At 39.4% G+C, this 17,952-nt stretch overlaps 2 protein-coding genes across 2 annotated transcripts in view; one reads left to right on the top strand and one right to left on the bottom strand.

Moving 5' to 3' along the window:
• LOC124354861 (NSFL1 cofactor p47) overlaps positions 1–17,952 on the top strand; it is a 73,748-nt gene that overhangs the window by 21,289 nt on the left and 34,507 nt on the right. The gene's annotated exons all lie outside the window — the stretch shown is intronic.
• LOC124354860 lies at positions 3,546–17,835 on the bottom strand. The gene is made up of 6 exons (XM_046805618.1): positions 17,144–17,835; positions 11,314–11,668; positions 5,629–5,826; positions 5,092–5,282; positions 4,611–4,759; positions 3,546–4,045 (listed from the first exon to the last, which is right to left on the bottom strand). Exons 1-6 carry the CDS (start codon positions 17,425–17,427, stop codon positions 3,675–3,677), a joined length of 1,548 nt encoding a protein of 515 aa, XP_046661574.1. The 5' UTR covers positions 17,428–17,835; the 3' UTR covers positions 3,546–3,674.

Here is a 17,952-nt window from a genome sequence, read left to right as displayed (position 1 = left end):
GGATTGGCGGACCCGCATATCCTATCTATTGCATCAGGCTGAGCCCGTGCATAATATTATGTAGACAAACATGAATTTTGTTATTCATTCGTGTCACAATAACGGCCTCTTCCACCAAATGGACATTCTCAAGTTGTAAAATCTACATTGAGGGAATACATAATGTTTTCTTTTCAGAATTAACAGAGTACTCGGTTTATCAATCTTGTACTAGACTTAGATTTAGTGGCTCATAATCTTTTTTGATCACACCGATAAGTGCCGAAATCAATGACTCTGGTTTCATGGTAGTTTTCAAATGATTTGCAAATATACTCAATCAATACATAGTCTATGCATCAAAAGTTTGACATCATTGTAATACTACATCTTTCAAAAAGTGCACGAACACCACAGTACTTGTTTGTATTATTCATTTAGATCATCACAGTGTTGCAAAACGATAGCGCCATTGAGCTCTCTACTCCCAATTCTGAATCTCTGTCTCCAAGTAATACTGTTTTTTTAAAATACAACATGTTTGTTGTTATGTATAACCTATTTTACATTGTCTCTGGATCATCCGATATTTTCGTTATCCGAGGTAGTCTCGGTCCCATTTACCTCGGATAGGCGGAATTCTACTGTATAATTAAAAATTTTAAAACAGCGTTTGGATGCGTATTTTTGTCTACCCTCGCGGTGATAATAGTATCGGCCGCGACGATTATATCGTCCGCCCGGGTGATATCGTCGCGAGCGCTACTATTATGTAAGCGCTTTTTGCAACGCTAGTTCCTTCAACAATTCTCGTTGAAATCTAATGTTTGATATAGTGCCGTAATCATGAAATTCTGGAGTTTCTTTTATATTCTCTATGGAATCTAATAGATTGTTTTGGCGGTAGATATATCGATGATTTGAACCAGCTGTTTTCTGCTGTTGTTACACCCATACAGTAATGGTGTCTACTGTGTTATTGTTTTGAATTGTGCTGTATTTAGTGGCAATGGATAACAATTTAGGCTCAGATCAAATCAGAGATGTTTTTAGATGATGAAATAAGTGATTTGGAAGATACTAGTGATATAGATGTGCCGGAACTTGATTCAGATGTGTCATTCTTCTGGCAGCGGTAAGGAATAAGTTCCAAACTTTGAAGAATCTTCTGAAGTAGATATTTCTCATCATACTGTAAATAATAGTGATAGTGATGAAGATGATACACCTAATCCAAATAAGCCTATTCAAGAATTTTCCAATCCCGTGTGGTTGAGAACTTATACACCAGAAGATGTCATTGATATTGAATCACAGTGAAGTTTGCTCAGAAAAAGAGGTGTACATAGTCATTATTGTATATATAGATTGAGTTTTTTAATGAATTGAGCCATTTATGTGTAGTTTTTCGGAATGTACATAAAAAGGTGAGCAAAATGGCTATTCCACATTTTTAATTTTTATTTGTATAATAAAGTACTCGTTGTGAGAATTTGAAAAAAACTTTTTTGCAAAAGTAAATTTGAACATTCAGCAGAGTACAATGGGTCATCATATTAGTGCAAGTCCACTTATAGTATTATTTTCCGATTCCTTCGAATGTACAGAATAAAATGATATGCAACACAATATACTACAATACAGTTTTTGCTTTAAAAAAAATGTTTTTTTTAACATGCGCACATTTAATCAAAATATACCCATCACCGTAGGTAAAAACATGTATCACCCGGAGGGTAATGAGATTTACCTCACAATTTTGCAATCAAATATAAGCTCGTAAAATTGCTTGAAGTTTAACATTGTTCTCATAGGGAAAACGTTAAAATGCCACCATGCCACCATTATAGCCGGCCGATCACTGGATAAGCTGGAATCGCTTATCAAGTCTGTAAGTCTGTTTGTTTTAGTGGCAGTACTAAAATAGTACTTTTGAAAAAAAGAGTAAAAGGCAGTAAATGGCAATACATAGAGGAACAAATGAATTTAATATAAAATATACATATTAATATTGTATATACATATTAACTTATATAAGTATGTATTTATTTATATATAAGTGTAGGACACAACAATCAAGACATAGGCTATAAATACATTTGAAATAAGAATCTATACATAAATAATGTAATATATAAAATATTAACAATTATTGATTTAAAATGTTTTTAAACAGGAACCCAAAATAACAAAATAATTATACAATATCTTAAAGTAGAGTAAAATGAAACATAAAATCTAAATAATACAACAAAATTGGAACACAACAATCAAGACGTAGGCTATAAAAACATTTGAAATTAGAATCTATAAGAAATAAGAATATATACATAAGTAAAGTTATATATAAAATATTAACAATTATTGACACAATGTTTTTTAAGTAAGTACCCAAAATAACAAAAAGATTGTACAATATCTTAATGTAGAGTAAAATGAAACATAAAATCTAAATAAAACAACAAAATTGGAACAGTCACTATAAATTAAAAATATAAACCTTACTAAAAATTATTAATAAATAACGCTACCAAAATGTTCTATAAATCCCAGTGCTGTTGTGCCTGCATAAAGGGCAATGAGGGATGACCTGGAAGGCAGGTAGCCTGTCAGTGCATTCAGCGCACAAACACACATGACCACAAGGAATGACCACGTGTGAAGCACGCTCCATCAGACAAACTACGCAGTACCTTCCAGGTGCTGCCTGAGCGGGTGGCGCAACAGCAGGGCCAGCTGCTTGCACTTCAGGAGGCAGAGGCGGTTGGACGACTACTGCTGCAGGAGGCGGAGGCGGTTGAGCCACTACTGCTGCAGGAGGCGGAGGCGGTGGGGCCACTACTGCTGCAGGAGGGGGAGGCGGTGGGGCCACTACTGCTGCAGGAGGAGGGGGCGGTGGGGCCACTACTGCTGCTGGAGGCGGAGGCGGCAGGGCCACTACTGCTGCAGGAGGCGGAGGCGGTTGGGCCACTACTGCTGCAGGAGGCGGAGGCGGTTGAGCCACTACTGCTGCAGGAGGCGGAGGCGGTTGAGCCACTACTGCTGCAGGAGGCGGAGGCGGCAGGGCCACTACTGCTGCAGGAGGCAGAGGCGGTTGAGCCACTACTGCTGCAGGAGGCGGAGGCGGCAGGGCCACTACTGCTGCAGGAGGGGGAGGCGGTGGGGCCACTACTGCTGCAGGAGGAGGGGGCGGTGGGGCCACTACTGCTGCTGGAGGCGGAGGCGGCAGGGCCACTACTGCTGCAGGAGGCGGAGGCGGTTGGGCCACTACTGCTGCAGGAGGCGGAGGCGGCAGGGCCACTACTGCTGCAGGAGGCGGAGGCGGTTGGGCCACTACTGCTGCAGGAGGCGGAGGCGGTGGGGCCACTACTGCTGCAGGAGGAGGAGGCGGTGGGACCACTACTGCTGCAGGAGGCGGAGGCGGTGGGGCCACTACTGCTGCAGGAGGAGGAGGCGGTGGGACCACTACTGCTGCAGGAGGAGGAAGTTCCCTATCTCCAGCGGGGAGGTCAGCTCGTGGCTGTATCTGTAACATACAATGGAATGAGTATGAATGACTTTTAAAACATGCAAAAGTATGCCAAGGAAAGAAAGGGGTTCTAGTTTCATTAGTTTTCTTGAAATATAATATACACAAACCTTTAAAGCCAATTTGAAATATGAAATTGCTGTAATAATTATGACCTCCTTAGGTGTCAAAAATTAACTACAACGAAAACAGTAAGTTTACAAACCTCAGGGGCAGGACGACGATTTTGCTCAGCTTGCAGAAGTGGTGGTGGCATCACTGGTTCTGCTGCTGCTACACGGCGCCCATCATTGCCAGGGATTGCCGCTAGCCGCACTCGCTCAGCTCTCATTGTGTCGGCTAACGACAAGGTAAAGTGCGACACGCGGTTTAGGAACTGCGCCTCATTGTATCTCCCCTGGATCAACATGGTTGACGCCTGGTGTATTGCAGCGTCTTGGCGCACGTAGGCACGCCTTCTTTGGCGAACATGCTGTACGCCATTCGCCATTCGATTGTAGTCCTGCCACTGGGCATTTTCAATTTTCCTGAGGTTATCTGTGAAACGAGATAAACAACCTCAGTTTATTGACACTTGTATAAAATATGTCTTAGAGAAGGCATAAAGACCGCAACGGAAGACGGAAGACCATATTAACTACTATAACAATAAAAAGAAGTAGACTTCTGGTTTTATTAGTTATAATTACAATACTACATTGTCTATTTAGACATAAATTGGAAAGACAAGATAAATGTTCAAATGCCGAAGTAATGCTTAAAGTGCAAATAAAAATTCAAAGCATAAAACCCGGTTTGTTTAATATTAACATAAAGTTATTTTAGTTGCAAGATTGAAATTAAAAGAGTATCGCACTTTTATTGTCATTTGCTGAGCGTAAGCTTTAAATTTTGGATGAAACTTTATTTTTTACATAAACAAGAATAAGATCTATGATATTATTTGTATAATGGAATTTGGCTGAGCGTCATTGAAACCTATCACCAAGTAGGCTAGCACAGCTTCTCTTTTGTCTGCTGGTGGGATATAAATATTTACTATCTGTCTGTATATCTATATATGTCCGCAGGACGTCTAATGAAATGGCAAAAGACTGTTTACCGTGGAACTTCCACACTCCAGGATGTGGCCCCATTGTCCTTAATAAGCTGCTGTGGAATGCCTCCAGAGCGTTGTTGGTCCGGTGCGGCTCGCCAAACACGCTAAATCGATTTGCACCGACCATCCGCATCCAGAAATTTTCCATATAGCTGCAATATACATAAAATACTCTATAAACTATAAAAAAATAAATTCTACCGTGACATAGTTTGTTACAATCAAAAACAATTATTTGTCATACCGATATTGTTGTGACTATATCTTGGAGAAATAAAAATGTACAATACAAAACATAAAATACCTGTACCAAAATGCATAAAAATTACTCGAAAAGGCTTAAGTTGTGCTAATTTCTAAGGAAAGATTTTGAAAATTGCTGGAAGCAGAGTAATTATATAGGAAATCTAACAATAAACTGATTTTGAGCACACGAGAAACACCAAGGCCTAGCTTTTAATACCAAACATCCTGATAAACTTACCGAAGCAGTATTCTGAATCTGGCTGCCAGACCGTGCAGCACTGCGTAGTGGGTTATGACCCTGAGGCCAAGTGCAATTCTTTCAGCAGGCAGCAAAGCTAATGACATCAGCATCTGAAGAGTCTTAGCAGCCTGTACGTTGGTGTCAACTATGTGTTGGAGGCGAAGCTGCCTGTGCATGCGATAGATTGCCTAAAAACGTAAATTTTCTTGTATAATATAACTAATTGTATGTCACCAGATAATAAATGTCCACATTTTTCCTTTATACAGTATATTAAACATTTACTGTACAAAATAAGGTGTTACGATAAAAGAGGCACAGCAAAAAAAGCGCATTGCGAAGAAAAGGTCCAGTTAACCCTGTTGGACAAAAGGAATTTAGTCATTTAGTCTCTATGTTCTTAGAAAAAAGGAATGGTACGCATACACAGAGCGCTCTCTGCTCTGAGCTTCAATTTGGGTACTATCTCGAGGAATGGTTATAATAAAACAATATAATTAGAGTTAAACTTATATATTAAGTTATTATATATACCTGTGCAAAATGAAAGAAGCATCCGACTACTCGAGCATTAGGCCATACTAACTGAGCAGCATTGCTCATAGCCAACTCAAAGTCAGTCAAAATGACCTGCGGATTCCAATCAGGAATCAATTGTTTTAAAAATACGAAAACACCTTGGTAGGAGTCCTGTGTTTTCCTCGTCATTAGCACAAAAGCTACCGGAAACAGCTGAAACACGAAGAATAGTTTGTTAGTTTTAGCAGCGACGTAACTAGGGGGGGGCACGCGGGGCATGTGCCCCGGGCGCAAGTTGTTGGGGGGGTGCCAACACGGCCACAGATTTTTTCTAATAAAAATTGTTGAAAATATTTTTTAATGCGAGGTGTGTTGCAAAAGAAAATCATTATATTTATTATTTTTATTTGATTTAAGTCTAAGAAAATGCAAAGTGAAATGATGAATGCTATCTGACTATTTACGAATCATGTTTACGGTCTGCATGAACTTGTACAGAACGAGTATGGGCACACTGTGTTATCTGTGGAATGACTCACTAGGACGGCGCGGCGTCAGACACTTCCTTCCCCTCCCGGCTCCCACCCGCAGCTCCCCCATCCCTCTCACCGCACCACACATGCCACATTGCCACAAACACAACACATCGATGCTCGCTGGCCTGACCTTGTCTAACAGACTAACTGCGTATGTTGTGCAGTTGTGCACTACTATTGTTGACAATAGTTCATACTTCTACTTCATTATATACATCATCAGTGGTTCGGTTCAACGTAAAGTGGTTGCGGAGCTGTTTCTTTGAGTGTTACTAGCAATATTATTTTCGTGTTTGTGAATATTAGTCATGTCGAAAAAACTGTCTGGTGCGGAAAATCGCAAAAGAGCTAAAGAGAGAAAAAAAAGAAGCACATCAATCCTCGTCTCTTCTATCATCATGGCTAAATGAAACAAACAGTAAAGGTAGGTAAGATAGATATACAGTACTTTGTTACTTTGTATTTATTAACTAATACAGATTAATGATTAACTTATTGAAACCTTAAAAATATATCATAATTAACTTTTCTGTAACTGTAGCAGCGTACTATTGATATGAATCTGTGTTTAAAAAATATATAATTGAACACAGGGTTTAAGCTTTCTTCTTCTTAAGCTATTTCTTAGAAACGCTAACAAGCAGCAAATCTAGTCATCGTCACACTTGAAGACGACATTTCGCTTTAACCAAGAACTAAGAACGTCATAATTTATTTAAAAAAAATAGTATAGTAGGAGATGCTTTGTCGGCAGTATTGTTTAATTTAGCGTTAAACTATGCTTTTAGATAAAATACGGCACAATTTAAACAGCTAAGTTCTACCACAAATTGACAAATATACCAATAATATTATTTTATCGAATGAAGGTAACTCGAATTTTTTATTTTTTCAGATGAAATCAGCTGTAGTACAAAGTACGACTTTTGAAGATGGAGGGTCATCAGCTGATGCAGTCCAAGACGTGTTTTCAACTAATGCTAATCTTGGTACGGAAAATCTTCAGCTGGAAGAACTTCCAGTTGTACCACGGTCACACCAGGATGACGTCGAGGGTGAAGAGATCGAGATGTTTCAACCGGAGCAAAAGTATAATAATGGTACGTCTACGAGTTTGACAACTGATCCAACCCATGGTGAGTCTACTAAATCTATTGATCTAAAAGATCCGGGGAAGTGGCCTAATACCATTTCGGATGCAGACAGATGTTTTCTCGTATCGAGATTATTGAATGAAGGGAAAATAGAACCTGATCTTAACAATACTTTAAGAGATGGGAGACAGTTGACGAAAAGAGTGGTTTACAAAAATTATGCCTAATGGCTTAAAAGTACATCGAACATGGCTAGTCTATAGCAAATCAAACAATTCCTTGTATTGTATCCCATGCAAACTTTTTTCGCACACTGAACATCAACATCCACATAAGATTTCTGCTTTAGCCAAAGATGAAGGGTTCACTCAGTGGAAGAAATTGAGTGAACGGATTCCTGAGCATGAGAACTCCTTAAATCACAAACAGTGCTTTTGTGCTTGGAAAAATTTAGAATCTAGTTTAAGTAAACGTTCTGGCATTGACAAAGAACTACAAGACATGATTGCACTTGAAGAGGCACACTGGAAGGGTGTTTTGTATGCTATCATTGATGTAATCTTACACCTAGCAAAAGATGGCAGCCCATTACGAGGCTCCAATGAAAACCTGGATTTCAGTGACCCTAGATGCGGTAGGTTTTTTGAACACTATTGAACTAGTATCTCATTACCATGCACCTCTGAAAGAGCACATTCTTCGCCATAAAAAAGGCCAAGTCAGTTACTTTTCGGCCGCTCATCCAGAATGAATTTTTAGACATTATTGCAGGAAAAGTCAGAGAAAACATATTTTGTGACATCAAGGCTTCAAAATACTTTTCAATTATGTTTGACTGTACTCCCCGACGTAAGTCATTTGGAGCAAATGTCTCAAGTCCTTCGTTATGTGAAAATCACCGAACAGGGTCCGGAGGTAGTGGAGAGTTTTATTGATTTTGTAAAAGTTGGTGAAAAAAACTGGATTGGGTCTTTCGCAAGAAATTTCAGAGGAAAATCAAAAAAGATGGCTTAGATTTGAAGAACTGCCGGGCCAGTGCTATGACAATGGTTCGAATATGGCTGGCAAATACAAAGGGCGTCCAATCTAGGATTCTTGCCGAAAACAACCTGGCTTATTTTGTGCCTTGCGCGGCTCATTCCTTAAATTTAGTAGGTGCAAATGCTGCTAGTATGTCAGGGGAGGTACAGTCATACTTTGGAACTCTTAACTGCTTGTACAATTTTTTTTGCTTCCTCGACCAATAGATGGGAGGTTTTATTAAAACATGTCCCTCTATCTCTAAAACTACAAAGTAACACCAGATGGTCGACTAAGAGGGAAGCTGTACAAGTTTATATACAAGCATCTAGGTAAAATTATAAATGCTTTAAATGACCTCAGAACCAGCCTAACTACCTCAGATGAAACAAAAACTGAAGCAGCTAATCTTTTGAAAAATGTCAAGCAGTTTGAGTTTATAGTTCTCTCCTGTTTTTTGGTACAAGCAATTGACCCGCATTGACATTGTGAACAAGCTCCTACAAGTGGAGAATATCACCATACATAGATCGGCCAAACACATCAGTCGATTGATCTCTGAACTAGACTCGGAAAGGGCAAACTATTCAAACGCTGCAATGAAAGAAGCCAAAGAAATGGCAACAAATCTTGGCCTTGATCCTCATTTCAAAGTAGTTCGAAAGAGAAGAAAAAAGCGCATGTTTGATGAGAATGCCGAAGATGAAGCACCTGAATTCTCAGAAGAGAAGAAATTTCAACAGCAGCTATTAGAAATCGTCGATCGCATTCTTTGTGAACTCAGAGAAAGATTCAACTCTATTCAAAACATAAATCATTTGTTTGGTTTTTCTCAACGGAGCTAGCTTTGGAACAATGAGTGGGGATGACCTAAAGGCTAAAGCAATTGAATTAGCCTCCAAATATAAAGAAGACTTGGACAAAGACGAATTGGCAACTGAAGTGGAAAGTTTCAAATACCATGGTTTGGATTTAGTACCAAATATCCAAACAGCCAATTCGATTGATCTTCTGAAATTTTTGTGTGTGAACAAAAATGGAGGATGTATATCCAAACATAATGACTGCCTTACGGATCTTCTTGACAATTCCGGTTTCAGTGGCTTCGAATGAAAGAAGTTTTAGTAAACTTAAAATAATAAAAAATTATTTACGGAATTTGACAGGGCAACAGAGGCTGACAAACCTAGGGATTATTTCCATTGAGCACCAGGTAGCCTCAAAACTATGCTTCAGTGAGATTGTCAGTACATTTGCTGCAAGAAAAGCCCGAAAAGTTAAATTCTAAGAACAATTAAATGTTTAAATCAATATTTTACATAATTTACTATCATAAGTGTTTTAGTATAAATGGTGTTTGTTTTGAAATAAACTATTTGTTTTTGAAAATACGTATTCTATTATTTACCAAATATATTTTAGGCCTATATACTTTGAACTTGAGGTTGAGTATTTTAAGATCAAGATTCAAGATAGTATTAATTGTAGCGTACCCGGTACCGATGGACACACCACACTTTTTAAGAGGAGTTATAAGGAATTAGTTTCAGTTCAATTGGTGGGGGGTAGGGGCGCCAAAATAGGTGTTTGCCCCGGGTGCTGAATAACCTAGTTACGTCGCTGAGTTTTAGTAACTTCTTGGGTTATTAAGAGTTTTAATTACAATTGATAATTTTTCTACATGATCTCTTTAATCGATGATAATATCTAGTTAATGCTGCTTTAGTACAAAATGCGTAAAGAAATCACATTGATTGCCCTTAAGAAGTCCAATTTTTACATTGTTTGTGTCTTTTGTAGGTGCCATATCGTTTAGTCCGAAATAACTTTTCAGCCACAAATTACGTATATAATATAGATTAGTTTAAAACCATGTAATATAGACTAATTTAATGCACTACATCTTTTTATTTCAGAAATAATGTTTTCTAAAGATTACGCCTCAAGATTAAGGTAACACATTTACATGTTTATATACCTGAAGAGTGTTAAGATAAACAACGGGTAAATTGCAACTATAAACTATATAACAAACTATTAAATTTGGAATTAAAATGTATTAGGCGATTATTGCTTTAAACAAATTAGGTTATTATAAATTCATAGTCATGCTATATAGGACGGGATCGATTAATTCCTCCTATCCACGTGTACATAATTAAAATACGACCTCCGGTTACTGCTAATACTTTGTAGGTAAGAAGACTCGGCGGGTTCTACACCTGGAAGTAGCGCTGAGTGATAAGTGATAAGACAGGAAGAGAGGGAAGGAGGCAATAAGGTTGAGCTTGCAACAGTATAGCAAACTCTGACCGCTATAGATCGCATGCGCATCGTCGTATCCTGTTTTCAGTGAAACGCAGCCAGCTGGCACATTCCACTCCACCCCAAGTACCGCCAATTAGTGTTCTGCCCCATCTGTTTATATCTCTCTCCTCGATCTCCCTGAACCCAGTGGCGTAGCGAAGGGGGGGGGGGTCCAGGGGTCCGGACCACCTCCGAAATTTTAAGACATTAAAAAATAAAGCATTGAGCAAGAGAAAAAAGAAGAGTTATCACTACTCTTATCTACAAACATTAAATTAATTTATTAAAGTGGTCGTTGTTAAAAATAGAGTTGTCCTTTTCGTTTAAATCGTAAAGTATCAAACTATACTTTTGGGCTCGGCCTTTCGGATAGTGTAGTGTAATCACGGTATTTCTATAGGGCGCGGTCACGTGATGTCGCAAAGTAACCTGACCGGAACACGGCGAACAGTTTAAATTAGCGACCACTTCGTTCAAATTCGTCTTGGGGACGTAAAATGACTGCTTAGAATTAAGTTACGACGTTGATTTTAGTGTCATTAAACTGTAGACGTGTATATAATTATTGAAAAAAATTTAAAAAATCACTTTCGGTCGAAAAATACACTTGAAAAACTCTACTGAATTGAAATTCAACTAATTTGGACTTCAGTGATTGGGGTTAACGTGATGTTTTCAATTGAGTTAGGACGATGATTTTTTTTATCATATATTATTTTACAAGTTAATTTCTGTATACATACATGATTCAAGAACTCGCCATGGATTGTCACCAGCTGATAAGCATGCAGCTGTTCGGGTAATACTTTGAATGTTCCATCAATGTGGAGCCGTTGCGTGTTGACCAGCGCAGTCCGTAGTCGCGGTGAAACGTATATGGCTGCTGTCCACCCTTCAGCCTCTCCGCCAACGACACCTCGGAACAGTGGTTCGTCGCCACCCTCGATGGTCATAGAAAGATGTCTCCACTGGTCTCCAAGGAGTATGGTGGAAAATTCTTGTAAGGATCGAGGTATTGGCGGGTTTCCCCGTTGACGATATTTGTATATTGTTGAGCGTACCCCGGGATACCCGATCCTTAAAGCTGCTCTGGGAAACCTATGGAAATCATCATAGTATAATAGACTGTTTGTTTAAAAAAAAAAACTGTATGTAAAATAAGGTTGTGTACATCTATAATCTTGAATTATGCAAAGCCTTATGCATTTAAATACACTAGGATAAAAATCTTAGATACCCGAGTTTGAAACTTAACGACCAACTAACCAGTAGAGCTAAGAAATAATGGGAGTTACATTTAAAATTAGCTTGCTCATTTTCGAATTTAGGCATATTTAATTAATTTCCGTGTACTATTATTACAGTTTTGTTTTGAAAAGTGAATAGTTCATATTATTTTATGTTTATTTATAAAAGATTAACTAAAGGAGTTTATACCACATATGCACGCACACACACACACACACACACACACACAACACACACACACACACACACACACACACACACACACACACACACACACACACACACACACACACACACACACACACACACACACACACACACACACACACACACACACACACACACACACACACACACACACACACACACACACACACACACACACACACACACACACACACACCACACACACACACACACACACACACACACACACACACACACACACACACACACACAACCACACACACACACACACACACACACACACACACACACACACACACACACACACACACACACCACACAACACACACACACACACACACACACACACACACACACACACACACACACACACACACACACACACACACACACACACACACACACACCACACACACACACACACACACACACACACACACACACACACACCACACACACACACACACACACACACACACACACACACACACACACACACCACACACACACACACACACACACACACACACACACACACACACACACACACACACACACACACACACACACACACACACACACACACACACACACACACACACACACACACACACACACACACACACACACACACACACACACACACACACACACACACACACACACACACACACACACACACACACACACACACACACACACACACACACACACAACACACACACCACACACACACACACACACACACACACACACACACACACACACACACACACACACACACACACAACACCACACACACACACACACACACACACACACACACACACACACACCACACACACACACACACACCACACACACACACACACACACACACACACACACACACACACACACACACACACACACACACACACACACACACACACACACACCACACACACACACACACACACACACACACACACACACACACACACACACACACACACACACACACACACACACACACACACACACACACACACACACACACACACACCACACACACACACACACACACACACACACACACACACACACACACACACACACACACACACACACACACACACACCACACACACACACACACACACACACACACACACACACACACACACACACACACACACACACACACACACACACACACACACACACACACACACACACACACACACACACACACACACACACACACACACACACACACACACACACACACACACACACACACACACACACACACACACACACACACACACACACACACACACACACACACACACACACACACACACACACACACACACACACACACACACACACACACACACACACACACACACACACACACACACACACACACACACACACACACACACACACACACACACACACACACACACACACACACACACACACACACACACACACACACACACACACACACACACACACACACACACACACACACACACACACACACACACACACACACACACACACACACACACACACACACACACACACACACACACACACACACACACACACACACACACACACACACACACACACACACACACACACACACACACACACACACACACACACACACACACACACACACACACACACACACACACACACACACACACACACCACACACACACACACACACACACACACACACACACACACACACACACACACACACACACACACACACACACACACACACACACACACACACACACACACACACACACACACACACACACACACACACACACACACACACACACACACACACACACACACACACACACACACACACACACACACACACACACACACACACACACACACACACACACACACACACACACACACACACACACACACACACACACACACACACACACCACACACACACCACACACACACACACACACACACACACACACACACACACACACACACACACACACACACACACACACACACACACACACACACACACACACACACACACACACACACACACACACACACACACACACACACACACACACACACACACACACACACACACACACACACACACACACACACACACACCACACACACCACACACACACACACACACACACACACACACACACACCACACACACACACACACACACACACACACACACAACACACACACACACACACACACACACACACACACACACACACACACACACACACACACACACACACACACACACACACACACACACACACACACACACACACACACACACACACACCACACACACACACACACACACACACACACACACACACACACACACACACACACACACACACACACACACCACACACACACACACACACACACACACACACACACACACACCACACACACACACACACACACACACACACACACACACACACACACACACACACACACACACACCACACACACACACACACACCACACACACACACACACACACACACACACACACACACACACAACACACACACACACACACACACACACACACACACACACACACACACACACACACACACACACACACACACACACACACACACACACACACACACACACACACACACACACACACACACACACACACAGGAATCCATTAAGGGGAGCACTTCGTAAAAAATCTCAAAAATTACAAATTATTTTTTTTTTTTTTTATTAAAGTTTGGAATTTCCCGATAACAATGGTGGTATTAAATTTTTTTTTATGATGACTAGAAGTGTCCGAAATATTTTTTTTTTAAATAGGCCTGCAGGCAGTTTCGGGCCTGTAGCAGTCACACTTTGAATGGTGCTGTTATAGTACTACTTCGTTGCAGTCATGTTCATGATTTGGTTGGCAGTGACAGTTTGTTATGTCAACAACTGACACTAACCAACAAAACATCTGTTTTATAACCATTGCTTATAACCTAGGTAGCATACATGTTTTGGTTACTGACATTTCTGTTTTAGACAGTGAAAATTACGTAAATGATTATGGTTTTTTGTGAGTTTAGTGGAGAGTTCTGAGTATTTTTTGTTATAAGTGTAGTGAATTTTATAATGCCACGTTCAAAGCCTGCTTTCAAGAAACGCGTTTTCAAAGGAAATCAACATAACCCTCCAACTAGTCCTAGGCCTAGTTTCTCAGGATGTAGGTGTAAGTACCGCAAAGCCGTAAAATCCAATGAAAAACTATGATCATGGCAGCCATTTTCACTTGCCTGAAAACCTAATGACATTTATTAAACCTATTTTTCAAGATCTAGCCAATCCAACTCTACTGGGCAAATGTACTAAGGGAAAAACTCAAAATCCCAATGAGTCCCTCAACAATGTCATTTGGACCTACATACCTAAAAGAACATTTGTGGAGATTAAAACTTTGAAATTTGGCATATATGAAGCTGTTACAGCTTTTAATGATGGCTACATTGGCAAATGCAAAGTATTTCAAGAAATAGGAGTGTCACCAGGGCAGCATTTTATTACAGCAATGAAAAAAGCTTGACCGGCGCGGCGAATTTGGAAGGCAGAGAAAGCTCAAGAAGATATAGAGAAAAAAATTAGACAGAAGAAAAACTTACTAAAAAGAAGTCTGGAGGATGAATATGAGGAGCAGGAAGGAGATCAGCCAGCCTATGCACCTGGAATGTACTGAAAAAGGTAATAAAGCAGTATTTTTTTTCCGTTTTTTGTGTTTTTCCGAAAGTTGCGGTTTTCAATACAAAAGTACATTTTTCTCAAAAACTACAAATGGTAGGAATATGAAATTTTTTTTGTATGTTTGTAGCACTGTTTTTACATATGTGGAACCACTAAAAACATCACATTTCACTGAGTTCAATATTTATATACATACATATACACATATTTATATAGGTTTTTGACAAGCGTTAAAACAAAAATATATAACTTTTAGGGTATATGCCAAAAAAAATTTTTTTTTTTGGTTCCACGTGTTCCCCTAGAAGCCCTCTTTAAATGAAAAAAAGAATTATGAAGATACCTCAAGTAGTTCTTGAGATAAGTGTACCTATGTTAACATTACGAAGATAGGGCGAAGTGCTCCCCTTAAAGAAGAAGAACATACTCCCGTACAATTTTGATAACTTACGATAAAAATTATAAATCAATAGATTTTAAAATTAAGATAAACTAGCAACCTATTATAGAAAACATTAAACAAATTATCATACATATAAGATAGAAATAAATAAACTATGTAAAATTGAATCATCAGATAAAATATAAAATCATTTATTTAGACCAAATACCACAAAATACATTATATCTTAGTATCAAGGAGATTGTTATGCAAAGTATGTTTACAACACCTGGAGTTATAAAGTGATTTTTAGATCAGCTAGTGACTTTACAATAAAGGAATTTTATTATCTTAAAATAAATGTCTTAATATGAGATAGAGAAGAACCTTTTTCCATCAAAGTTAATCAACATTTGAGTTATTAAATACAGTAATACTTTTTATTATTTGTATTAAATTGGTGAATCTTGGTTTTTGAATCCATGAACAGAAAAGACATTTACTAGATGATGAACACTTAAATATTGGATGGCAACCAGAACTCTCCGATCTGCAAGAATTACTACTACCAGTATTAAATCTACACTACACCGACAAGAATGATTGGATGATGAATAAGTGTCAATGGAACACACAAAGTAAAACTGGATTTGAACTCAAGTAAGATCTACCCAATTTAAGATTCTGAATCTTTCAAAATTCTAACCTATTTTTGTATATATTCAAACCTAACATGCACCAAAACATTCTATATCTTGGATATAATTTTTTTATGTGCCCATGGCAGTATAATTCACGAAAATATGTATATGACAAATAAACTTAATAATAATGGTAAGTCAAACGTTTATTTAATTATATCAATAGCTAATTAAGTAAGGGTAAAGAACGAGTTACTAAAAAAATAAAGCAAAAGACAAAATTAATACTGTTAAGATAATTATTATTACTTACCTTACACAAACATCGTCAAATATGACTCTCGGCGCCCTGTGGTCAGTAACTGCCTGGGCCTTGAGTTCATTTTTCAAGTGCAGAAGTTCTACAGCCACTTCATCAGGATCGTGGTTGTGGGGTGTGGTGGTCACTTGAGCAGTTTGTTCATTAAAGCATGCCCGGCTTAAACATGTATTCATATTACATTTTAAATATCGAATATTGTTTTGTAATTTGTTACTTTTATAAATAAAATTGTTGTGTACATAGAGTACACCCCGGTCACTACGAACGATATCCATAATTATACAGGTATAAGAGCTCTGAAGTGACTCCAGTGACTACCTCGAATAAACTGAATCTTTCTTTCAAACGAACCTCTATTTATACGGCCGGCATGAGATGACGAAATCCAAAAAATAATTTCCTGGAAAAAAACCCCTCCAGGGTTTCTAAAAATACCACACCCCTCACGATAAGATAATCTCTTAATTGCAATACTATTACGAAATTTTCGTAATTAGTCTATCTGGGATATAGTTGGGTTACTTTGACATTACAAAAGGAAACATGAGCTGAAGTTAAGCTGCCACTCCCTCTCCCCCCACCGGAGTTGTCACATTGTGTCCTCAGTGGCGTAGCGAAGGGGGGGGGGTCCAGGGGGTCCGGTACATAGAATTATGTTAGGACGGTGATTTTAGGTATCAATTGAACGCCGACTAATACCTATACAGGGTGAGTGGCTCTTGGTGTGACAAAATTTTTTTGGGTTATAATGCAATGTAAATGTGATACAATGGCGGTTATAAAAAAGTCTAACTCCAAAA

This window comes from Homalodisca vitripennis, chromosome 2, assembly GCF_021130785.1.
Source record: "Homalodisca vitripennis isolate AUS2020 chromosome 2, UT_GWSS_2.1, whole genome shotgun sequence".
NCBI lineage: Eukaryota > Metazoa > Arthropoda > Insecta > Hemiptera > Cicadellidae > Homalodisca > Homalodisca vitripennis.
This window is presented reverse-complemented; position numbering and strand designations above follow the sequence as displayed.

Excerpts from the sequence above, each read along its gene's own strand:
- LOC124354860 (XM_046805618.1), bottom strand. The coding sequence starts at position 17,427 with ATGGATATCGTTCGTAGTGACCGGGGTGTACTCTATGTACACAACAAT. Across the intron at positions 5,283-5,628 it reads GCTTCTTTCATTTTGCACAG|GCAATCTATCGCATGCACAG; the intron begins GTATATATAATA and ends TTACGTTTTTAG. Across the intron at positions 4,760-5,091 it reads AGATTCAGAATACTGCTTCG|CTATATGGAAAATTTCTGGA; the intron begins GTAAGTTTATCA and ends TGTATATTGCAG.